We start from the raw sequence: 26,096 nt of genomic DNA, 5'->3' as shown, positions 1-26,096 counted from the left end.
GAAATAGGTACATGGCCTGAATGCATAGAACTGTATCACCAGCATTTATCACAGGGCCCACGCAGCATGTTGTAGCTTCTCCATAAAAATTTATCGAAAAACTTGAATAAGCTTCAGTCTCATAACTACTGGTTAGCTGGATATTTCCAGTTCATATCTATCCCATTATGAGCCCACGGGTCATGAAGAGGTCATTGCTCTTCATTTCTCCTGCCACCATCTTAGCCTTGGCCATCCGCAGCTCTCGCCTAGAGCTTGCTAGCCATTTTCCTGTCTGTGGCTCTTGCTCTCCTCCCTCTATTCTCCACATTCATCCTGGTGGTCTTACTACTGTGCATATCTGTCCTGGGCACTCCTTTGCCCCTTGCAGTGCCTTCTACTGCCCTTAGGATAAACTCGAACTCTCTAACTTGACGATGGGAGATCCTGCAGTTCTGCCTCCTGCCAGTTCCCCAGCTTCGCCTCTCTGCAAAGCCCCCATATTCCTCATAAACAGACTTTGCTCTGCCCCAGGGGAACTGTGCACTTCTCACCGTTTCTCACGAGGGCATGCTCTCTCCTTTGCACGCCATGTTCCCCTTGTCTGAGAACATCTCTGTTTCACTTGGCTAACTCCAATTTCTTTTTTTTTGTTTTTGGTTTTTTTTTTGTTTTGTTTTTTTAGGGTCACACCTACGGCATATGGAGGTTCCCAGGCTAGGGGTCGAATTGGAGCTGGAGCTGCCGGCCTACCCCACAGCCACAGCAATGCCAGATCCGAGCCGCGTCTGCAACCTACACCACAGCTCACGGCAGCGCCGGATCCTTAACCCACTGAGCGAGGCCAGGGGTCAAACCTGCATCCTCATGGTTCCTAGTTGGATTCTTTTCCACTGTGCCACGACGGGAACTCCTAACTCCAATTTCTTATTGAGATCTTTGCTCCTTTAGAAATTTTTCCGGAACCTCAGCCCATAGCAAGTGCTCCTTCAAAGTACGTTCTTAGCTGGGGTAACCACATGTTCCAGTTGGCCTGGGATAGTCCAGGTGCATACCTGTTGTCCAGCACAACTGCTCATGGAGTCCCTTTCACTCTGAGTGGAAATCTCGATTGGATGATCCATTAGGCAGTCGTCCCAGTGTTGGCGCCCTCTGCCTCTCCCTCACAGTACTGCACTTACCACACTTAGGGCTGCTGCGAACATTGTACACTACTCAATGCCTGTTTTCACTTTGGGGGGTATATACCTAGGTCGTTTGGTAATTCTCTGCTTAACTTTCTTTTTGCTTTTTTGCTTTTTAGGGCCGCACTCATGGCATATGGAAGTTCTCAGGCTGAGGTTGAATCGGAGCCACAGCCACAGCAATGCCAGATCCGAGCCATGTCTGCAGCCTACACCACTGCTCACGGCAATACCAGATCCTAAACCCACTGAGCAAGGCCAGGGATTGAACCCGAAACCTCATGGATCCTAGTCGGGTTCGTTAACCACTGAGCCACAAAGGAAACTCCACTCTGCTTAACTTTTTTTTTTATTTTTTGTCTTTTTGTTGTTGTTGTTGTTGTTGTTGTTGCTATTTCTTGGGCCGCTCCCGTGGCATATGGAGGTTCCCAGGCTAGGGGTCCAATCGGAGCTGTAGCCACCGGCCTACGCCAGAGCCACAGCAACGCGGGATCCGAGCCGTGTCTGCAACCTACACCACAGCTCATGGCAATGCCGGATCGTTAACCCACTGAGCAAGGGCAGGGACCGAACCCGCAACCTCATGGTTCCTAGTCGGATTCGTTAACCACTGCGCCACGACGGGAACTCCTCTGCTTAACTTTTAAAGGAACTGCCAGATTGTTTTCCATGGTGACTGCACTCTTTTACACTGCTACTAGTCGTGCAAAGGGTTTCACTTTCTCCATGTCATGACTTTTTTTTTTCTTTATAGCCATTCTGGTGGATATGAAATGGTATCTCTTCATGATTTTTTTTCTTTTTTGGCCACCCGGCAGCACATGGAAGTTCCCAGGCCAGGGATCTTAGTTGCGACCTGCACTGCAGCTGCAGCAACTTGGAATCCCCCAACCCACTGTGCTGGGCTAAGGATCAAACCTGCACCCTGGTGTTGCAGAGATACCTCCAATCCCATTGGCACCGCAGCACGAATTCCCTCATTGTGGTTTTTGATTTGCATTTCCTCAGTAACTTATGACACTGAGCATTTTTTCCTGTGCTTATTGGACATTTGCTTATCTTCTATGGAGAAATGGCTGTTCATGTCTTTTGCCCATTTTTGAACTGGAATCTTTGTCTTTTTGTTGTTGAGTTGTAAGGGTTCTCTATATATTCTGGATAGTCGACCCTTATCAAATATTTTCTCCCATTCTGTTGGTTGTCTGGTTGTCTTTTCTCAGCCTTTTTTTTTTAAATGTTCTTATTCCACTTTTTGATTGTAAGTATCCAAAGGGTAAGGACTGTATCTTATACAACCTTATAGCAGCCTCATTTGGTTAGTTGGGTCTTAGTAAATGTTTATTGAATAGAGAAGGCATTTGTCAGCAGATTTTCTTTAATAGTACAATAGTAAAGAACATTAGAACATGATGCTTTATTATACACACACACACCAGCTGTCATCGTTATGTTGTTAATAATTGCCAGTGTGTACTTTTTTTTTCCTATTATAATAAGAAGAAAATTAACAGGAATGTTTATTTTACAGCTTGGAACGGCAGTTGGCTTTTTACTGCCACCAGTTTTAGTGCCCAACACACAGAATAACACAGAACTTCTGGCTTGTAATATCAGTACCATGTTTTACGGAACAGCAGCGGTCGCCACATTTTTATTTATTTTAACAGTAATTGGTAAGTGAATTATTTTCCCTAAAGCTTAAATAGATAAATGCATGACAAACATATGAAAATAACAGTAACCAACCCTGAAAATTTGTATAGATAATATTTAAAGTGCCATTGGCTTGTTTCATTCTTGCTGTGCACTTTCTTGTTTAGGTGACGAATGCTACCACCCTAGGGACATGTTATGGTTCACTACCTCTGTTTTAATATTGTAAAGGGTTTGAAGACTAATTCATCTCATTAGTCATTTCATTCATCTGTACTAACTTTTCTTCCCTGATAACTGTTGGTTTCAAACATACCACCTGCCTTCTCTTTGCATATCCGTCTACATGTTCTGCATTTTAAGCTAACCTCGCCAGGATCAAGGTCTTATGCTTTGAAATGCTGCAGATAGGTTACAGCTTTCCTTTAAACGATAAATCCTTCCAAGGATCCCCAGTTTAACAATTAAATAGATCTGATAATGTTGACCAGTGAATGACCCTGGGCAGCAGCAAGCTGTTCAGCAGAATTTCAAACTGTGGCAACTATCTGCTTGTTAGGCCACTCCAGCAAAGCCACTGCTGCCAACATTCGTCCCCGAGTCCTCTCGTCTGGGCCTGTCTCTTGAAGCAGTCAGTCAAAATCAGCTGCAAGCAGCCATCATCAGTTTGGAAGAAGGTTTGGGAAGGTCTGCTTTTTAAAGTTTACTTTTAATGGGAAACAGTTTAATTTCAGGGAAAAGAAAAGCTGAGGCTTCCTGAAGTAATAAAGCTGCTAACATAACTACAGTATGTATCCTATTGGGCTCTCAGTATATCTTAAATTGATTTGAAAAGGAAAGAAACTTTGCAGTTGAAGGCAGTCTTTTAATCCTAAAACTTTACAATTAAGTTGCATTGTAGGGTTTCCTGGTGGCCTGGCAGTTAAGGATTTGGCATTATCACTGCTGTGGCTTGGGTTTGATCCCTGGCCCAGGAACTTCTGCAGGCACAGCCAAAAGAACATTTTTTTAAATTAGGAAGTGGCACATTTGCTGTGTGCTGGCTATGATCAAAGACAAATTATCCATGTACTATTTGGGCAGTTTAACAAAGTTTTAAAATAAATCTATATTTTTCAGAAACAAATTTGTACATCTACTTTTTTGGTAACTCTTTGATTGGCTAGATGAAATACATCTACTTTTTTGGTAACTCTTTGATTGGCTAGATGAAATAAGAAAAGTGGTTTATGGATAATTTGCATAAATGGACTTTTCTTTTTAGTCATGGGGATTATTAAAATGTAAAATCCTCTTTCATTTGATTGCTTATGTATCTTCACAGAAATTCTGGTTTTCCCTTTTTTTAATTGTCTTCAATTGCTTGTCTCTGGAAGAAGTGAGAAGTAGATTGTATATGTCTATAGATATGAAACTATATGACATGTATCTTTAAACATATACGAGATGCTACAAATTTAAGATTTTTACTTGTCAAAGGAGTGGGACAAAAAACACTAATAGATGAGGCCATTGGCATATCACCCTGTGTTATTTGAAAAATAAGACAGGGCTATTCATTTACATTATTTTACTTATGTACTCATGGCTTATGAGTAGATAGTGGAAATGGAAATTGGAGAAAAAAGAATGGGAAGAAAATGGAATGGAAATGGAATAGGAACAAAAGGACCAAGTTTTGCTTGGTGACCTATAATCTTAATTGATGATAACAAGCATAGTATAAAAGCAAAATAATATACAGTTGTGATATGAAAGTCTAGGCTGAAAATTGTGACATTTAAATTAAAAATTTACCTTTATTATTATACCCAAACATTTGCTACTGAGGAAAATATGGAGTATTTTTAAAATCTTTACTTTCTTAAAGTTCTTTAATTATTAAGAGACAATCCTACTTCCTTCAAAATTCTACCCATAATTAATTTGGAAGCCCAACCAAACCCAGTGTTATAAAATAAATTTTAGTTTTGCTGATGCTTTTCAGCAATGTACATATATACCATTGGTACTCAACAGTCTTCCTAAAATACTATTTTGAGGGTTCATGCCTTGTAATCCTGCTACCTTCCTCATGGAGTTTACCTGTAAATGTAATCCAGCTAGCTTTCTAGGAATTAACCCCAACCTTCCATGGAATTTCACACTAGTGCCCCATTCTTATTGGGAGAAAACTATTGTGGTCTCTAACATTTGACTGATATGTACCAAATATGTTTAAAAACACACTACATTTTTTGGAGGGGGGGGTTGCATCTATGGCATGTGGAAGTTCCCAAGCCAGAGATCAAACCCATACCACAGCAGCAACCTGAGCCACAGCAGTGGCAATACCAGATCCAGGTGGCTGAGGCACCAGGGAACTCCATATTTCATTTAATCCTCACAGCCCCATAAAGGTGGTACTGTTATTATCATTCCCATTTCATAGATGAAGAAACTGGGCCACAGAATTTAAGTAGATTTAGCTTACCCATGGTCATAGTTAGTAAATGCTGAAGATGAAATTTGAGCCTAGGTGATCTAACTCCATTAATAAAATGTTGCATATAAAAATATATCATTTTAGTTTTTACTAGTCTAATTTTTTTGGTTCAATTCAAATTCCTCTTAGAGAAGTCGTAATGCTGATGTGTTTGAATGTTGTTCTCATGCAGAGCAGTAAACTGTATCACTTAAGTATATCAATTAAAAGCCTTACCATCCTGATTCACTAAAATGAGTAGATGACAGAAATTAAAAGTAATAGCAGTCAAAATATTTAAGTTATTTAAACACATGAGTATATAATATGTATGCATATTTTTACTTTTGATTCTTATATTCAGGATATTTATATATCATCTGCTATTATAGACTTTTATTTATTTATTTATTTATTTATTTGTCTTTTTGCCATTTCTTGGGCCACTCCCTCGGCATATGGGGGTTCCCAGGCTAGGGGTCTAATCAGAGCTGTAGCCACCGGCCTACGCCAGAGCCACAGCAACGTGGGATCCGAGCCACATCTGCGACCTACACCACAGCTCATGGTAACGCCGGATCGTTAACCCACTGAGCAAGGTCAGGGATCGAACCCGCAACCTCGTGGTTCCTAGTCGGATTCGTTAACCACTGTGCCACGACGGGAACTCCTAAACTTTTAATAGAAATACATTTTACTAGCGTTCCCATTGTGGCGTATCAGGATAAGGACCTGATCTTGTCTCCTTGAGATGTGGGTTCGATCCTGGGCCTCGCTCAGTGGACTAAGGATCTGGCATTGCCACAAGCTGCAGCGTAATTTACACACATTGCTTGGATCCAGTGGTGCCGTGGCTGTAGTGTAGCCTCAGCTGCAGCTCTGATTCGACCCTTAGCCTGGGAACTTCCACATGCTACAGGTGTGGCCGTAAAAAGAAAAAAAAAGAAATACATTGTACTTAGTCTATAAGAATTTCAGGCCCTGAGATAAAGTCTCTAGTTTTTAAAAATAAATATTTCTCCAAAAGACAATGTATTTTGAGTAGTACTCAATAGCTCTTTGATGCATAAAAATTTTATGTATAAAAATTCTTTTATGTATATTATATAATCCTCAACACATTATTAATATCTCCTTTTTATGGATGAGGAAGCTATAGCAGAGAAGCGGGAATTGATTTCTTCAGAGTCATACAGTGAGATGAGGCAGAGGCAGGACTCAAACCTGTATTTATAGAGTTCCCTTAGTTTCTCAGAGGTTAACAAACCGAACTAAGATCCCTGAGAACGTTGGGATCCCTCCAGCGTTGCGGTGAGCTGTGGTGTAGGTCGCAGACGTGGCTCGGATCCTGTGTTGCTGTGGCGTAGGCCAGCAGCTGTAGCTCCCATTGGACCCCTGGCCTGGAAACTTCCATATGCTGTGAGTGTGGCCCTGAAAACCTAAAAAGCAAACAAAACAAAAAAACAAAAAAAAACCTACTTGTCTTACAACAATACATGTAATGTCTGCACAAATAATAAAATCAAAAGATAATATTATAATCTAATTTAAAAAAAAAGTGCTACTAAACACAGTAGATTTGCTACTTATTCATCATGAGAGAAAAGTTTGAATGTAGTGCCCCAAAAATCTTTTTTTGGCTACTTTCCATGCCTATTGCCAAGGGTGGAGAATAACTGTTTTAACAGTTAATTATTTTATTGGCACAACTTTAGGGGCCGGAGTGGGGAGAAGAGAGGAGGATAGAAGGCTTTTTTCTTTTTTTAGTTTCAAAGGGGAAAGAAAAAGCCATATTTCAGCCTTATGAGGCATAAACGGCGTCATAGACCAGTGGGGTTTTGTCCCTCTTCTTCTTTCTTATCATAGACTTAAGCCCAAGTTTACTACACTGTGTAGCTGGTAGATAGAGTCTTGGTTTTGTCCAAAAGAGCACTTCACTTCCTAAAACTAAACGGTAACACTTGTATTTGTAACTCTAGTGGAGTTAAAGATTACCAAGGCTTATTTTCCATTTGAATTCACATCTGAGTCATTTAGGATTATTTACCATAGTTAATAGTAATCAAAATGACTTAGGACTCGGAGTTCCCATCGTGGCGCAGTGGTTAACGAATCCGACTAGGAACCATGAGGTTGCGGGTTCGGTCCCTGCCCTTGCTCAGTGGGTTAACGATCCGGCGTTGCCGTGAGCTGTGGTGTAGGTTGCAGACGCGGCTTGGATCCAGCGTGGCTGTGGCTCTGGCGTAGGCTGGTGGCTACAGCTCCAATTCGACCCCTAGCTTGGGAACCTCCATATGCTGCGAGAGTGGCCCAAGAAAATGGCAAAAAGACAAAAAAAAAAAAAAAAAAAAAAAAAAAAATGACTTAGGACTCACTAAATACCCTTGTAAGCGTAGTTTTTACATTCTGAAACTTTGTTTTATAACTGTGTAACTTCTGTTTCACCAATATTATTAATAAAAAGAGCTGTCTCCTATCTTAACTAGAACGAAGAGAGACTTTCAGGCAAGGACAGCAGACGTTCCCAGCTGTACAGGCGGCAGATAGGTGAAAGGAAGAGGAGGAATTGCAACAGCTTAAACCTTTTATGTCTACCAGTCCTCCAATGTAAGGATATTGAAAAGTAAATATTTATGAGTCTGTCTCCTCTTGACTTAGTCGAGAGACCTATAAAAATAGAAGCCTATTTTAGTTTGATGGCTTATTTGTATCATAATTAACCAATGTTTTGGTGAGCAAAGAACTGTAATTTAAAATTTTTAGCAGCAAACAGGAGAACTAGAGAATTACAGTGGACGTTTTAAAGACCATTTCTCTCTTTTGCAGTGATTTTCACACCTGGCTGGGTATTGAGTTTTGTGTCTAATACTGATTCTCAGGTTCTGTTCTAGAGGTTCTGATTCATTGAACCTCAAAAATCGGTATTTTAAAATTTCTACATGATTACAATTGACCGTCAGGGCCATCAGATCTAACCTACTTTCAAACTACAAAGTAGGCTTTGTTAGAAGGAAGAAATAGCTACTATTTAAAAAGAGAGAAAAAGAGTAAATTCTAATATCTTAGAAAATATTACTTTCTGAATCCATTTACCTTCTTTTTCGGTTTTTGAGTTTACCCTATTTCATTGATTCTGAATTGTACATTTTTTCCATGAGGTCTCTGAAACTGATTTGCCTTTAATAATCAATGGTATCTAAGATGCATAAGTTTTAGAGATCTATATAATATTATGTTAATAGTTAATGATACTTATTGTTCACTTAAAAATTTGTTAAGAGGGTAGATTTCATGTTAAATGTTCATGTCACAATAAAAAAAATCAATGGCATATAACATTGGTGGCAGTTGAGACGTGGTTATGTGAAACCTTCTGTTGATAGCTGCCAAGATCATTGAGTACCAACATCAGACCATCTTAGATTCAGTGAAATGCTGCATTTTCCATCTATTTTAGTTGAAAATTTTGAGTTAATACCAAATCTAGATATTAATTTCTAATGTACCAAATGTTAGCAGATCGGCTCTTCTGTCAAGAAATCTGGACTCCTAGTTAGCCAAACCCTACAGAAATCTCTCCCTAGCCATCTGTTGCAGAAAGTTAGTAGATCTTTCCCTGCCCAGCAAAAGGGCAGTCTCTAAAGGTCTGGCTGACAGGCTATGGGATCTATCTCTAACTCCATAGAAATGGGCAGTGCTAGAATGTAAGAGTATCAAACTGGAGTTCCCTGGTGGGTCAGCAGGTTAAGGATCTGGCGTTGTCACTGCTGTGGCTCAGATCACTGTGGTGCGAGTTTGATCCCTGGCCCAGGAACTTCTGCATCCCTCAAGCACGGCCAAAAGAAGAAGACAAGATACCATACATCACACTTCTATGTCTCTCAGCTCTACCCCTAGATTTTCCACATGCGGTTAAAGTGAGTCAGCAAGCAAACCTAGCTCTGGTCCCATGAAGGCACCTGGACTTTTTCAGTTCTAGAAGGGTAATTGGATCAGATGATCAACTTTATATCAAATTTCAGAAAAAAATAGATACTAACTTAAGAGAGTCCCATAAATTTCAATAACATTGGCTTGCTCATGTCAGATGTTACCTCTGATTACAGATTGATCCACATTTAGAAACAGAGTTGTTGAATACTTCCAATAATAAAAATTAATCTTTCCTAACTAAAACTAGAATAATCCCTGGGCAAGGTTGTGACCTAGTATTGATGGTTTTGTGACTCAGTTATGTGAATTGGCCAAATCTCTGAGTTTTAGTCAGTTCAGAGAGTTGAGTTGATAATACCAAACTATTCTTATAAATGAGTGAAAATGACAAGCCTCACTATAAGAGACTTTTAACTACCTCTTCAAACTTAAACTGAATTTAGTCTCCTCACTAAGGAAGACACGTGTATTTAATTACCTTTTCATATATGTTTCCAGCATTCAAAGAAAAACCTCAGTATCCACCAAGTCAGGCTCAAGCTGTTCTCCAAGACAATCCCCCTGAAGACTACTCCTACGTGAAATCCATAAGGAACCTGTTTAGAAACATTCCTTTTGTCCTTCTATTGATCACTTATGGTAAGTGGGTTTTTTTTTTTTTCTTTGATGTTCTCTATACACGTTGGAGAATTGCAGATTCTTTTCCTTTAGTGTCATGAGCTTTAATTAATGAGAGAATGAAATAGGTCTGTTAACTCTATGATGATAGAATATTCATAAACTTAAATTTTTAACTAAAAACAAAAACTTCAGGATAGATTTTCTTACATGTTTTTAAAGAAAAAAAAAAATTACAGATCTTAAAGAGAAAAGCGCTATCTTCTTTGGAGAATTCTCCCAGGGGGTTTTAGGTGCTGTATGAACTATAGGTCTGACCACCATAAGCATATGGAAAATGTCGTCAGTAGTTCCTTTGACCCCGTGCAAACTGTCACTTACCTTGATGCTGACTGAAAATGCCCTCCAGAGTTCCCATCGTGGTGCAGTGGTTAACGAATCTGACTAGGAACCATGAGGTTGCAGGTTCGACCCCTGGCCTCGCTCAGTGGGTTAAGGATCCGGCGTTGCCGTGAGCTGTGGTGTAGGTCGAAGACATGGCTCGGATCCCGAGTTGCTGTGGCTCTGGTGTAGGCCAGTGGCTACAGCTCCGATTCGACCCCTAGCCTGGGAACCTCCATGTGCTACGGGAGTGGCCCTAGAAAAGGCAAAAAAAAAAAAAAAAAAAAAAAAAAATGCCGTCCTTTTAGATCCTGCAGCGTAGCTGACACATAATCCATCCTAACACTGCACTGCGGCTTTGACTGCAGGCATCAATGTATTTGGTTCTCATCAGAGCTTTCTGACAGCTTATTCTTTGTTTGTTATAGTAACACTGTTTATATTAACCAGTGCCCCCTATTACTTGCCCTTAGAGGTCATTCACTACTATTTTCTTCTTTATATTTTTTAGGGGGAGTGCACGCCATAGTATATAATTGTTTTACAAGTTGTAACAAGTTATGCTGTGACCTAAACACTTATCCTTTACCAGGATTACTTGTGTGTGTGTATGTTTAGCGGAAATTATTAAACATGAAGGTAGAACATTAAATCTAATGAATTCCTGCGTAGATTCAACAGTTACCAGCATTTCACCAATCTTGCTTTTATTTTCTCTGCTTTTTTCTTGGAATACTTTAAAGCAAATCTCAGATGTTATATCATCTCATCATTAAATACTTTAGCATGCCATGGTTTCCTTTCTTAATTTTGCATAAGGATTGCCGCCAATGCTTAGCTTAAACCTAAGACGTATAACTAGGAAGCAGAGAAAGTACAGTGGCTCACTGTCACTATTAGAGCAAATTCATTTAGCCTGTCATTTAAGGAGGCTTCTTTCCTTCATTTATCTCTCACAGTGTTTCCCAGTACAAAATTCTCTTTCAGCCAGATATATTATCAACTCTGTTCCACATACACACACAGAAATGTGATTCCACCTGCATATACACTGTTGATTCTCGTCTCTGTGATGCATCTTGTGTCACTGTTTCTTTTTTATGAAATGCGCTTCTTTTTTCCATTAGGCAAGCCTACAAGAGCTAACTTAACGTTTACCTCACTGTTCATTCTGTGATTCATTCACTGGTTCATTTATCCCACCAGTAATTATTAAATGCAACTAAATGTATAATAGTACCCTAGATGCTTTTTAGGTTAGAAAGAAACGTGATATATGATTCCCACCCTGAAGTATTACAATTCGGTTAATATAAACATCTGAAAATAAACAACAGCTTAAAAGTTATTTATCCCAAAGGTAACAACACGAGAGAAATTGTTTGGCAAGTCCATGCTAAAGGCATTCAGTCTCTACCATTGGGACAGGATAGGTGAAGGGAAGGGGGTGGATGGCAGGGGGAGCATCATGGTGAAGATGGTGATTGAGCTTGGCCTCGAAGGACAGGGTAGATTTGGGGAGACAACAGGGGAGAGGGGAATGGCATGAGCAGGGGCCTAGATGGTACAATGTCTGAATACGCTGACTTCTGGGGACCTTCTGTGGCTTTTATATCACATCATTTAGCACTTACTCGATTATTCAGAAATGATTAGGTTAAAATTTGTTTAGTTATTTCATCTAACATTTTGAGATAGAAAGATTGCTATGCCTATTTTATAAATAAAAGACTGTGGAGTTCCCGTGGTGGCGCAGTGGTTAACGAATCCGACGAGGAACCATGAGGTTGCGGGTTCGGTCCCTGCCCTTGCTCAGTGGGTTAAGGATCCGGCGTTGCCGTGAGCTGTGGTGTAGGTTGCAGACGCGGCTCGGATCCTGCGTTGCTGTGGCTCTGGAGTAGGCCGGCGGCTACAACTCCGATTAGACCCCTAGCCTGGGAACCTCCATATGCCGCGGGAGCGGCCCAAGAAATGGCAAAAAGACAAAAAAAAAAAAAGAAAAGAAAAGAAAAAAAGATGCCATGTGTTAGTAAGAGATAGACAATTAGATCACTGGGACAGAATAGAGAGCCCAGTGACCTACCCCTGTGTATCTGTTGGCATAGGCCAGGTTGTATTATGTATAGCAATGAAACCCCACCTAAAAAATTTTAGTGGCCTAACACATCAAAAGTTTATTTCTTGCCAATGTTACATGTTCAGTGTGAATTGGCAGCAAGTTACTCAGAGATCCAGCTGACATCTCAGCATGTGCTTCCATAATTACTGAGGCAGAAAAATAGGAAATGTTACTTTTTTTTGTCTTTTTGCCTTTTCTAGGGCCGTTTCCGCGGCATATGGAAGTTCCCAGGCTAGGGGTCTAATCAGAGCTGTAGCCACCGGCCTATGCCAGAGCCACAGCAATGCGGGATCCGAGCTGTGTCTGCGACCTACACCACAGCTCACGGCCACGCCGGATCCTTAACCCACTGAGCAAGGCCAGGGATCGAACCCACAACCTCATGATTCCTAGTCGGATTCGTTAACCACTGAGCCACAACGGGAACTCCAGGAAATGTCACTTTTGCTCACATGTAAAGTCATATGGCCTGCCACTAAGTACCTGGAAAGAGAAAAACTAGAATATTTGCAAGCAGCTATGATGATTAGAACATTATGTATACATGAAAACCTGATGTTTGTAGAAGAGAATCTATATAATAAATTGTCCGGGGACAATCTGTTATCCATATGGGAAAATAAAGTAAAATTAGGTCTCTACATAAACCCTAAATAAAAGATGGATATATATGATTACTTTAAAATAATGATATTTTCTAAAAAAGTCATGACATAGACTATGAGGAAATGTCTGCAATGCATATAACCAACAAAGGCTTAGTACCTACAGTATAAAAGTGACTCCTAATCAGTAAGAAAAGAACAATCCAGGGAAATCAGAAGGCATTTGCATGTATGTGTGTGTGTGTGTGTGTGTATTGCTCGTATATGATGCTCAACCTTACTAGTAATCAAGGAAATGCAAATCCAAAGCAGAGTAAGATACGATATCGCACACATTCAAATTGGCAAAAAAAAAGGTTTTTTTCTTTAATCTAATGAAGACAAATTTGGCAAGGATATGGAATCAAGGGACTCTGCTGGTAGTATAAACTAATATAACCATTTTGAAGAGCAATTTGGCTATATCCAGAAAGTAGAAGTTCTGCTCCTAGGTATATACTTAGAGAAACCCTTACATATAAGAAAAAAACATAATATTCATTGCAAAATTGTTTTCAATAGTGAAAAACTGGAAAAAGCCCAAAAGTGTCTATTGACTTAGGACAAGAGGTAATTAAATTGAAGTGTATTTGCAGAATAAACAGTTATACACAAGAGAAAACACTTGAGCTAAAATAAAAAGTATTGACATGGATAAATCTCAAAATCGTGATATTGAATAATAAAACACATTGCAGGTGGATACAGATACATTATTTATATAAAGTTTAAATACATGTGTGCGGAATAGTTCTCCCCATTGTTTATGGGTATACATATATTGTAATGTCTAAAATGATAAGTGCCAGGATCAGGATAAGAGTTACCTCTGAGGAAGAATAGGATTAAGGAAGGTCTGAAAAATCAACTCTGAAGCAAAGATGACAAAATGTTAATGTTTGGCCAGGAGGGTGATGAGTAAGGGTAGTTGTTAAACTAGCCACTGTTCTATTTAGTATGCTTAGAATCATTATAGGAAAATAATAAACTGAAGTTTCAGCTGAATTAGGAGACATAAAGTCATATAATATATGCAAAGAAACTCCAGGATTCAAACCTAGTCATATGCTTCCTGATAACCAGCTATCGTCATGTTTCCCTTCTTATGTATTCTTTAATTAACATTGTCTTGCTAATTGCCTTGTAAGTCTTTGATGCTGGGATGAGATCTCTGGAGCAGGAATTCTGTCTTAATGCTTTAACATCCATTAGCTCGAGAAAATGAATGTCGTAGGTGCACAGTAAGCAGTCCATTGCTCGATTGCCGCATACAGTGTTATGCATGGCCTGTGATTTCTGGTTGGTGTGTCTGAATCGAAATAATAATAAATGGGGAATTCTGGTCGTGGCTCATCGGAAACAAATTTGACTAGTATCCATGAGGACACAGGTTCGATCCCTGGCCCCACTCAGTGGGTGAAGGATCCAGTTGCCTTGCACTGGGGTGTAGGCCAGCAGCTACAGCTCCTATTCAACCCCTAGCCTGGGAACCTCCATATGCCATGGGTGTGGCCCCAAAAAGACAGGGGGAAAAAAAAGAAATAATAATAAATGATGTTGTGGCAGTATTCTACAGTCAAAATCTCTAGTAGGTTTAGTTGTTACATTGATCAGCCTACGTCCTGAAAGGGAATCGTCTTGCTGCTTTTCTGCCACCTGTCTAAGAAGACTATATTTTCACAGTTGTCATTGAATTCCCCCTATCACTTTATGAACTAGTAAATGCTACACTTAAAATTTTCTGTTTCCTGTTATAGGTATCATGACTGGAGCATTTTATTCAGTCTCAACATTATTAAATCAAATGATACTGACATATTATGAGGTAAGCTTCTGCCTATATTGTGTTGCATGTCTGGCCAAGAATTTTTCTTTATCAATTTAATTCCCTTTAGCATGATCATAAGATTAAAGCTGTATGATGATTTGTATTTGTTTAAATTGAGAATACATTTAATCTAATTTATAAAACACGACAAGGAAAGCTTTAACAATACCTCGGTTTCATTTCAGTTTTTTTAAAGAGATAGTGTGACTGGTTATATGGCAAAAGACAAAGAACAATATTTAAAAGAAACCAAAACAAACACAAAGAAGTAACTATCAAGCTCTGACCTCTCTGCTTTTGAACGGAGAAAGCAGTTATACCAAGTAAAAGCGATCAGATTTTAACTTCCTTTTCAGACATCTGTGAATTACTTCAGAATTCTATCAAGCATCACTGTAGTTCTAACCATGGAGGATCAAGAAAAACTTGCTTATTGATTTCTGCCCCCTAGCAAGGTTTTTCTTCTGGCTTTAATTATAGAACAGCCTCCATATATACTTTGCCTGCTCCCAGTCCACTCACCTTAACACAAGTACTGAAGTCTTCCTGTTAATAGTTTGTGCTTAATCTGATCTGCTTATTTCCACTGACTCTGAGAAGGTATGAGAATGTGAAGGACCTGTTTGAATTAAAGGTATCTGATTAACTTCTTTTGACAAAAATTTTAAGGGCGAAGAAGTGAATGCTGGAAGGATTGGGCTCACACTGGTCCTGGCTGGAATGGTGGGCTCTATTCTTTGTGGCTTATGGCTGGATTATACCAAAACATACAAGTAAGTGGAAGTAGACACACGCACGGTGTACAACCTAAGGCATTTTGGCTTGGATTTTTTTTTTTTTTTTTTTTTTTTTTGGCCACACCTGCAGCATGTGGAGGTTCCTGGGCCAGGGAGTGAACTCGAGCCATGGCAGCGACGTGAGCCACTGCAGGGACAACACTAGATCCTTAACCACAAGGCCACAGGAGAACTCCAGTATTTTGGTTTTAAGGGAATCTTTGCTTTTTATTTTAAGAACAATAACTTTAGTTATTGTTACTAAAAACTTGGACTCTTGGGCATTTCCTGTTGTGGCTCAGGGGAAACAAACCCGACTAGGATCCATGAGGGCATGGGTCAAACCCTGGCCTCGCTCAGTGAGTTAAGGATCTGGCGATGCCATGAGCTGTGGTGTAGGTCGCAGAAGCAGCCTGGATCCCGCATGGCTGTGGCTGTGGCTGGCAGCTGCAACTCTAATTTGACCCCTAGGCTGGGAAGTTCCATATGCTGCAAGTGCAGCCCTAAAGCAAAAAAAAAAAAAAAAAAAGCAATGCTTGGATTCTCAACACTCTTGGGTTCCCTTCGCTTCTGAACGTCTCAGTAGTGTGTATATTGTCTTATTGGTCATATTGATTTCAGCCTTGAGAACTCAGATACCTTATGCGCTCTCTTCCCTCTAATAATACATACACTGCAGAATGGATTGTTTCTATTCTAAAAAGAGCCTTTTCTGAGAAACATTTGACTTTTGACGGAGACTTTATATTGCTTTTTTCTCATGCGGTGAACTTAAAAAACAAAGAAAAAGTTGTTCTTCCCTATCAAAAAATGATTACTGAGCATAAGACTTTTTTGGCAAAATGTTTTTGGCTGAAATATCCCTAAACTGTAGCGCCACTTAACTAGATTACTGTCATATATAATATGAAAATGATATTAATTGTACATCCATATGGAACCAGAAAGATGCTTATACGAAAGAAAACGTGAGTAATGCCAACTGGGAGACTTAGGGATTTCAGAGGCAGCATCTTTTGCATGGGGCCTTAAAAGAAGAGCTACATTCAAAAAAAAAAAAAAAAAAAGAATAGCTACATTTCTTAACAAGCAGAAACGTCCCATCTGCGTGGGAGAAATACATGGAGGGAATGAAATAAAATAAATAAAATAAAATGAACTGTTTCCTACCTATGCACTTTTCAAACCCAAGATACATCTGATACCATTATCTAAACCCTTTCAAAGTACCTCTAATCTTGAAATTCTCTTGCATAATTTGACAGTATTCACTGCAGCTTCATTATTATGAAATGATAGCTTAGAGTGAAACCCGTTAAATTTGTAGATGAAGGGAGCATACATGAGGGATTAACTTTATTAATAGTCTTTGGTCCATCATATGGTTAGAAAACTGGACAGGCAGAGAAATGATTCCTTTGTTGCCCGGCTTTCATTCACCAAGCTCCTGCTGGGTGCATCACTCTTAGCTAGGAATCATGGCAAGCTATACACATGTTCCCTGTCGTTAGTGCTCACTTATGAAAAGTTAAATAATAATATAACAGACTAAAATAGATGTTAGGTGCCAATTATGTATAGAAAATGATTAGGGAGTCTGGAAGAGAGAATCCTATAAGCTGCTGTGGTTAGGAAAGGCATTTTGGAAGGGGTGACATTTGATCTGAATCTTGAAATATGGATAAAAAATTATCCTATTTGGTGGCCTAAAAATTATTCTATCCGTCTTGACTATTCCTTCCTGAGTGAGCATTGGAGATGATTTCGTTTTTGTCGTCTGTGGCTAAAGTGCATATTTTGGTGGAAACCATTCCCATAGATAAGAAGGGCCAGCTCTTGAAATGTGAAGAATTTATTGCTATGTGGACAGAGCAGTAGCTAGCCCCATGATTTTTATGTGCCTAAGGAAATCAGACAAAAGCTAACGATTTTGTTTTTGTTTTAGACACACTACTCTGACAGTTTACATTTTATCTTTTGTTGGAATGGTTGTATTTACTTTCACACTGAACCTCGGACACATCATCATCCTGTTTGTCACTGGAGGGTTGCTTGGGTAAGTGACAAGTGTGTTTAGGAGTGTGACAGCATGTCATTACAATTCTGAAGTATTTTTACTGTGATTTTTAATTTTTTAAGTTCTTCCAAAAATTCTTTAACATGTTAGACTTTAAAGGATCTGTCCTGTGCGTGTTAAGGTAAAGGATCTATAAAAAACCATTTAGGAGTTCCTGTTGTGGTGCAGTGGTTAACGAATCCGACTAGGAACCATGAGGTTGCGGGTTCGGTTCCTGACCTTGCTCAGTGGGTTAACGATCCGGCGTTGCCGTGAGCTGTGGTGTAGGTTGCAGATGCGGCTCGGATCCCGCGTTGCTGTGGCTCTGGCGTAGGCCGGTGGCTACAGCTCTGATTCGACCCCTAGCCTGGGAACCTCCATATGCCGCAGAAGCGGCCCAAGAAATAGCAACAACAACAACAACAACAAAGACAAAAAGACCAAAAAAAAAAAAAAAAAATTAAAAAAAATAAAAAACCATTTAAGTAAGTTTTTGGTACACTCTAGATGAAAAATGGATAAGCCTTCTTTCATCTAGCTAACTTCATTTGGCTAGAAAGACAGCTTCAGAGTTCCCATCGTGGCTTAGGGGTAATGAACTCCACTAGTATCCATGAGGACTCGGGTTCAATCCCTGATCCCACTCAGTGGGTTACGGATCCGGCGTTGCCATGAGCTGTGGTGTAGGTTGCAGACGTGGCTCGGATCCCACATTGCTGTGGCGATGGTGTAGGCCAGCAGCTATAGCTCTGATTCGACCCCTGGCCTGAGAACTTCCATATGCCGAAAGTGCAGCCCTAAAAAGACAGAAAAGAAAAAAAAAGACAACTTAAAAAACCAGAAGTAAATTAGTCTCAGAAAAAAAAAAATCAGAAATTGTTTTGCTTTTTAGTTCATTACTCTGCTTCTCAGTTCTTATGTCCTTAGGTCACTTGCTGGATGATAATCTCATGTCTTCCTTTCACAGACCAAGCTCAAAAACATTCATTTATTTGGTCATTAGAGTAGGTTTGAGAAGTAGAGCGATTGCATCAGTATGTGTCATTGTCCTTCTAATGATTCTTTCCATAATGTTGGACTTATTTTCTTAGTTTCTTTATGACTGGTTACCTCCCCTTGGGTTTTGAATTTGCTGTTGAAATCACCTACCCTGAATCTGAAGGTACTTCATCTGGTCTTCTTAATGCAGCTGCCCAGGTAAACCTCTGATTTCTCTTAAATCTGAAGTGATTATTTTACCAAATACTCTAATGGATAATGAACTTGGCCATAGTTTTGGTTTTAAAAATTCTGCCGTTTGATCTTCCTGTTATGGCTCAGCGGGTTCAGAACCAGACATAGTGTCTGTGGGGATGTGGATTCAATCCCTGGCCTCACTCAGTGGATCATGATCCAGCATTGCCACAAACCGTGGTGTAGGTCACAGATGGCGGCTCGGATCCATCGTTGCCGTGGCTGTGGTGTAGATCTCAGCTGCAGCTCCAGTTTGATCCCTAGCTTGGGAACTTGGCATTTGTCTCAGGTGTGGCACCCCCCCCAAAAAAAGTAAAAATTCCACCTTTCAATGAATGTTACCTAGAAGTCAAATCATATGAGTAAAATATACATAAGAAAATTTCTTGGGAAAACGCTATATTATTTTTAAAAAGCAAACTTATTAAAAATTATTTCTCCTTTTATTTTAGATATTTGGAATTTTATTCACATTGGCACAAGGAAAGCTCATATCAAACTACGGTCCCGAGATAGGGAACATTTTCCTTTGTGTTTGGATGTTTATAGGCATCATTTTAACAGGTAATACTTACATCACAGTTTCTTTATACTTGATGTTCATGGCTTGGCAGAGCTCAAGGGAAAAATTGAGATCAAGTTTTCCTCCAAGGATCTGAATCTATGAACTCATTTTTCAGGTTTCAAACTCAATACAATTACTATGCGTAGAAAATGAAACCACTATAACAAGAGTAAGTAAAGAACGGGAGTAGGCAGCCCCCAGTTCTGATTCTGCTGCTCACTAGCTGTGTGACTTTAGACAAGTTACTCAACCTCTCAGGTCGCCTTTTTCTCATTTACATAATAGGGTATTAAAAGCCTGCCTTAGAGGGTTGCTTTGAGGATTAACTGAGGTGGCTGGTAAAAAGCTCTAGTATAGTGTCTGGCGCCTAGGACACGCCTGAACAGGTTAGCTATTATTATAATGTGGTAACCAGAGTAAGAAGTCAGACGGTGGTTGTGGACATAGCACGTGGACTTATTCTTCTTAGGTAGAATCAGAGTAGACTTGAACAGGAAAGAGAATAGTGCCGTCTCCAGAAAAAGAACATGTAAAAGGACTTTCATCCCTAGTTGATCCAGGCACACAGGTGTAAGGATGGGTTAGAAGCACGATTTATATCCAGCAGTGCTTCCAGGCCCATACTGGCCTCTACCGTTATTGCATTTTGCTTACTTCTTTCTGCATCCCTTTGCCAGCATGCGAGACAGAGCCGTGGAGACCCGAAGAGGGACTGTTTTTTTGATCTTCTTATAACTTAATTCAAGGATAGACTCTAACAGAAAGATGTGAATCAAAACTTCTTGGAGTTCCCATCGTGGCGCAGTGGTTAACGAATCTGACTAGGAACCATGAGGTTGAGGGTTCAGTCCCTGCCCTTGCTCAGTGGGTTAACGATCCGGTATTGCCGTGAGCTGTGGTGTAGGTTGCAGACACGGCTCGGATCCAGCGTTGCTGTGGCTCTGGCGTAGGCTGGTGGCTATAGCTCCAATTCGACCCCTAGCCGGAACCTCCATATGCCGCGGGAGCGGCCCAAAGAAATAGCAAAAAGACAAAAAAAAAAAAAAAAAAAAACTTCTTCTTATGTTTGTTGAGTACCCAGTTATTCCTTCTGAAACCCCCAGCATGAGCTCTTACCAGTGATAAACACCTAGTTTGGAAATACACAACCACCTAAAGTCACTGCCATCCGCTCCTTACTCTCAAAGGGACTGAATGTACTTTTTCCTCAGAAAAACATCTTAGCACGGGAGAGTTTTCCCCCTATTCTCTTCAGTTAGTAAAATAAAATATACAAAGCTAAATGTTTTATAACGGAATTATGTAATTTAACACAACTGCCTTAATTACTGATCTGTCAACGATAATTCCATGTCGGTTCTTAATTTTCAGGGAAGTCACACATAGCTATCAAATAGATTGTTACTGTGGTACCCAAACAGGAAACGATTTTGTATTCTCTTGTCACATTATAAGATGCATAAATGCTATTTCAAACAAGCGAAATCCAGAAAAGTAATTAAGAAGTAAAAAAAAATCTTTAAACGTAGTTTCACATTGATGCTTTTACCATCTGAAAATGCTAATTACTGTCTCTCATATGTTAAGTATTTTCCTGGAGAGAGCTTGACGGGTTTATATGCAGTTTGTATAGACAGAGGAAAGATGGCTGGGAAATGCTGAAGGTCCTACCTTTGCTTTTTACAAATTTTTTCCCCTAGAATTGTTGGCAGGTCTTGTTTTGACAGGAATTACCATTTGAATGCAGTGTGTTTTGCTCTTCCAGTATTGACTGCTCTCTGTAAAGCAAATTATATTTGCTCCTTAGCCCATTTATGTGCATGGAAAAAAAGTATCTCTAAACACTTCATAGTGTTTCTGAATTCTACGATTAGTATTGATGATAAAGAAATACAGTTTCCTCCTATGAAAAAATGAGTAGCTGCTTTGATTTGGTCGATTGTAAGCAGGGTAGAGCAGATGAGTGGATGTTGCTTGTTGCTACAATTTAAAACGTGGTGTTTAAATATCAAACTGCTCATAAATATGAGCTTGTTATCCAACATCACCAGTTTCTGTAAAATCACTTAAATGTGTTCAGAAGGGCCATTTTTTATATATCCAAGTAGCTCCCTGTAGACATCTGAATTTCTAAAATGTTGGAATCAGTAAAGGAACAGAATTATAAGGGGCAGTGTGGATTTCTAAAGAAGAATTAGTTTTCATTTTTAGGACTGATTTTACTTTCACCTTTCATTTCTACTTTGCTTTATGACTGATTAGATTGTTTAACTACCCACAAACTTACACCTTTTCTAGGTTTACACTCTCTTTGTGCCGTCTACCACTTTAACGCACTAGTAACTTCCAAGTTTGCACCTCCAGACCCTGATCTCAGACCAGTGTGTCCAGTCGCGTATTTATCTCTGAACCTGTGCAGCCCATGGAATTTTATCCTCGGCCTGCCCAGAACTGAACGCACCATCTTCCCATCACACTTTTCCTCTTGCATTTTCATTTTCAGTAACTAGGACCACCATCCATTCAGTTGCCCAAGCACGTCACCCACGTCCCCCTCCCCAAACTCTATTTTTCATATCCTATCAACCCACCGAGTCTCACTGGTTTGACTCTAAAATACCTCTGAAGTCTGTCCCGACATTGCCATTTCTCACTCATTCAGTTCTCACCATCCCTCAGCAGGACTCAAGCCCCTTGCCTGGCCCTCCCGCCTCTAGCCTTGTTGCTGACCATTGTCCACCCAGCTGCCAGATTGAGCTCCCTGCTGCCCAGGCCTGATCGTGTCCTCCCCTGTTCAGATGCAGTGTCTGCACTGTCACAGGGCCTGCATCCAACCAACCCAGCCTCCTCTCTTGCCGCCTTCCTCTGTACTCAGTGCTCCAGTGATCCCAAACTACCTAGTGCCAAGAATAGACTGTATTCTTCCTGCCCTGGTTTCTTGGCATGCACTGGTTTCCGCCTGCCTGGAACGCCTTCCTCTCTCCTCTTATCTGCTTGACAAGTTCCTACTCATTTTTCAAGTCTCAGTTCAAAGGTGTCCCCTCGGGCAGTTCTTTCCTGATTTCCTCCTGTGACATGGGCCTTTCCCCCATGTGCTCCCACTGTACCCTGTACATGCCAGCATTATTGGAGTTGTTACACGATGCTGTAACTGTTTGCATGTCAGTGTTTCCCTAGATTAGAGGATCCTTTAGGGAAACACACTTTTTGTCTCTGTGCCTTCATTCTTAGCATCAGGTATTTGTTCACTAATGAATGACTTGCTAATTAAGCTAAAGCCTTAGAGAGGTGCTATTCTTTTTTCGGGCCGCAAGAATGTTATAGAATCTTACGGTCCTATAGTGTGCTAAATTTGACAAGCTCAAAAAGGTCTCGCACCGCTTAGAAGAAAGTCTATTTAAATACTTACTCTGTGGTAACTCCGTTGATGCTTCTCTGTTTGCAGCATTAATCAAGTCTGATCTGAAAAGACACAATATAAATAAAGGAGTTGCAAATGGCGATATGAAAGCTGTAAGTAATGAGTATTTTTATTATTGTATTACTGAGAAACGGGTGCCTGGAGTGTAACCCACGGACCCAGCCAGCTGTTTTCCATTTCTGAGCCACCTGTTGATCTGTCATGATGGCCTATGCTAGATACATACTGTACATTTTTCATCTTCTGATTCTTTCTACAGGTACCAGTGGATAGTCCCACAGATCAAGAATCCAAAACGATTCTGATGTCCAAGCAGTCAGAATCAGCAACTGATTCTGAGGTCTAACTTTGAGGTGAAAGGAAGAGTTATTATCGTGATAATTGAGTAGCAAAGCTTAGTTTATAGGTTATGGGGAACGGACACTTACTTGAAAATGACTATGACTCCTAAATGCAGTTACTGTTTTTACTCGTTAATTGAAGCGATGTTTTGCTTCAAATGCTTTTGCTTACATCATTGTAATACCACCATTTCTCTAATGAACGTCCCATCTTACGTCGTTGATCCAAAAGCAAGCTTCTTGACATTTGTTTTTCAGAAGTTAAGTGTTGTTCTTTTTGTAGAAAACAGACGCGTGGAAGACTTTTCTAAGATTATGATGCGGAGGTCCAATCCCTTCCAGTCACGTAGGAGGGAGTACCTGCAGTTTGTTTACTTGAAACTAGCCAGTGGTACCCAGTGTACAAGATATAACTAATTCTCTCTCTTCCCATTGTTTGGAGCAACCGTCCAAGCCCCCTTCTTGTGCTAGAGTCACAGTTAGACCAATATGACACGTCTAACCCACCAGTGACCCTACTGGCATGAGACTCCAGATGAACTCTAAGATTTTGCCCATTTCTTACATTCTTGTTAGCAAATGCTTTGTACCAGATCTTGTCGACGGAACCCATGACCTCGGTCTTAGGCTTACGTTCTCATGGAGTGAAGGAGCCCGGACAGACTCATTGCCCAGAGTCCTCCTTTGTGCTGCCTTCCCGTCGTGGTACAAACACTAACACTCTATATATTTTTTCCCAATATGTAACTTCTAGTAAGAAAATTTCATCCTACGTGTAACTGGCTTTTTCTTGATTTCTTGTGACACACCTTCTTCTTTTGCCTTGAGGATTCCTGAGATAAGGAAATCTCTGATAACTTCCGGTGGCCTAGGTGTTCCCATTCAGGGGAGACCTCTGGGAACGCTCCCTGTTCGAATCCCGCAGCATCCCCCTCATGCCCATCCTCCTGGGAGGAGGGCTGTGCCCCCTTGGCACACTGGGCCAGTGGAGTCTCTTCTCACCACACAGTGCGGGTAGGCATGTGCTGCAGGGACAGCCCGCTCTTCCCACGCTCAGGGCAAGGGGAACAGGAGCCAGCGTGTTTCCACAGTGCCTCCCACTGCGTTCCGTTTGGAGTGAGAATCTAAATGTTGTTTGTGTCCTGACTGTCTAAGCTGATGGGGAATATGGCCATAATATTTATATTATGTCCACACAAACACAAAAAGCCAATCGTGTATATGCCCTGAGTACCTTGAAGTCCATCAGCAGTTCAGACTCGGGCCTACTAGATGCATTGCTTTATGTTAAAATGACAACATTCTCTGTAACCCATCGGCAGTAAATTATATGGAATCTTAGCCTGGAGAGCGTGTTACCAGAAGAACTGAGCTGGGAGTCAGGGACGGCGGGGTCTGTGTCCTGGATCTGTTTCTAGCCTCCCTGTAAATCTCCAGGTAGCATTTTTCTCATCTGTATAATGAATGTGTCGAATTTGATCTCAAAGATCTTTTATGAATCTTAAATGCTAAGTCTTGAACAAACAACTGTGGTTGCTGCCTTGTAGATACAGGGAATTTTAAATCTGTTCTTAGCCTTTTTTGTTCATTTGGTGATAGACAAGCAGAGTTTGTGAAATGATTAACTTCCTTAGATATTTATATCAGAGGTTTTAGGGCCAAAAAAATTTTTTTTCCTGCTTTTTAGGGCCACACATATGGCACATGGATGTTCCCAGGCAAGGGGTCAAATTGGAGCTGCAGCTGCTGGCCTACTCCACAGCCACAGCAACGCCATGTCTGAGCCACGTCTGAGGGACCTACATCACAGGTCACGGCAATGCCAGATCCTTAACCCATTGAGCGAGGCCAGGGATCGCACCGGCATCCTCAGATACTACTCAGCTTCGTTACTGCTGAGCCACCATAGGAACTCCCAGAAATGCATTTGAAGGTCCATCCGCTAAGTCATTATTTTTATTTTTAAACTGTCAGTGTTGGAGTTCCCTGGTGGCACAGTGGGTTAAGGATCCAGCATTGTCGCTGCTGTGGTGTGGCTTCAGTCCCTGGCCCAGGAGCTTCCACATGCTGTAGGCATGGCCAAAAAGGAAAAAAAAACCTGTTAATGTTGTTTAAAATAACCATGTACTTGTTGAGTTCCTGAGGCTTTGAACAAATTACAGATAAAAATGGGATATTTATTTCCAAAAAGTGTACATACATGTGTGTCGTGTAATTTTCCTTGTTGGTTAGAAAAAGAGTGAAATATGATGTGACAAAACATACAAGAATTGATAATTTTTCTGTATTTTGAGTTAAATTTGTCTGTGATAGATCAAGTAAAAATGTCATATAATTCTATGTCATATCTTTAGAAAATGTAATTGGATAACCATCACTTGTGTAAATATTAACCAAGTGATTTTAGAAAGAAACTAGATGCTTTCAGAAGCTCTTGTATTTGTAAATGTTGAGAATACAGCTTTTGCCTTATGTGAATGTTGGAGAAATCGCTTTAAAAATATGTTTTCAAAATACGTGTAAACTTAGCGTATTGCCAGAAGAATGGCTGTCATTTTTCATGGTTCTAATTTTTGTTCTTTGTACTGTTTATCTGTATGCTTTTTGCTCAGTGTTTTAAACTTGAGATAAATTTATTTTTGTAATATTAACTTTGTATGGCTTTTTTTTTTTAAGTTCTTCAGCACACGTGGAGAGTGAAAAGGGATTTATAAGATTTCAGATGGGGCGAGGGTGGTTTGTAGAACACAAGGTAACAGAGGCCGCCAGGGCCAGGACCAGGTTGAACCAGCAGAGTAGCCAAGGCTCAGTGCCCTTCCTTTCCTTTGGCACCCACCTCTCACTGCCCAGATGGGCCAACTGCCGAGAGCCATCAGGGACACTGCACCTAAGCTCAGACTG

General features: G+C 40.4%; 1 protein-coding gene and 1 long non-coding RNA gene across 5 annotated transcripts in view; one reads left to right on the top strand and one right to left on the bottom strand.

The window, feature by feature from the left end:
• Positions 1-25,846, top strand: part of FLVCR1 (FLVCR choline and heme transporter 1) — a 29,520-nt gene extending 3,674 nt beyond the window's left edge. The window contains exons 2-11 of one of the 4 annotated variants that reach the window (XR_014814232.1): positions 2,692-2,836; positions 3,376-3,503; positions 9,712-9,852; positions 14,733-14,800; positions 15,473-15,576; positions 17,525-17,635; positions 18,727-18,832; positions 19,321-19,432; positions 22,879-22,946; positions 23,114-25,846. Coding sequence is in view for 1 of the 4 variants with exons in the window: in NM_001142846.2 (NP_001136318.2) it covers positions 2,692-2,836; positions 9,712-9,852; positions 14,733-14,800; positions 15,473-15,576; positions 17,525-17,635; positions 18,727-18,832; positions 19,321-19,432; positions 22,879-22,946; positions 23,114-23,200 (942 nt within the window). In the remaining 3 variants the exon portion in view is untranslated. 4 annotated transcript variants of the gene reach the window in all.
• LOC146400204 (uncharacterized) lies at positions 689-6,228 on the bottom strand. The gene is made up of 2 exons (XR_014816560.1): positions 1,792-6,228; positions 689-1,495 (listed from the first exon to the last, which is right to left on the bottom strand). It is a non-coding gene; the product is annotated as an uncharacterized LOC146400204 (long non-coding RNA).
• Positions 25,847-26,096: the final 250 nt, after the last annotated feature.

The sequence above is a fragment of the Sus scrofa genome, chromosome 9 (assembly GCF_054392235.1).
Source record: "Sus scrofa isolate SSC_HxYL_T2T_F1_AM1 chromosome 9, Sscrofa_HxYL_maternal_Yorkshire_Landrace_v2.0, whole genome shotgun sequence".
Classification (NCBI taxonomy): Eukaryota; Metazoa; Chordata; class Mammalia; order Artiodactyla; family Suidae; genus Sus; species Sus scrofa.
Note: the sequence above shows the minus strand (reverse complement) of the source record. Positions and strands in the feature narration are given on the sequence as shown.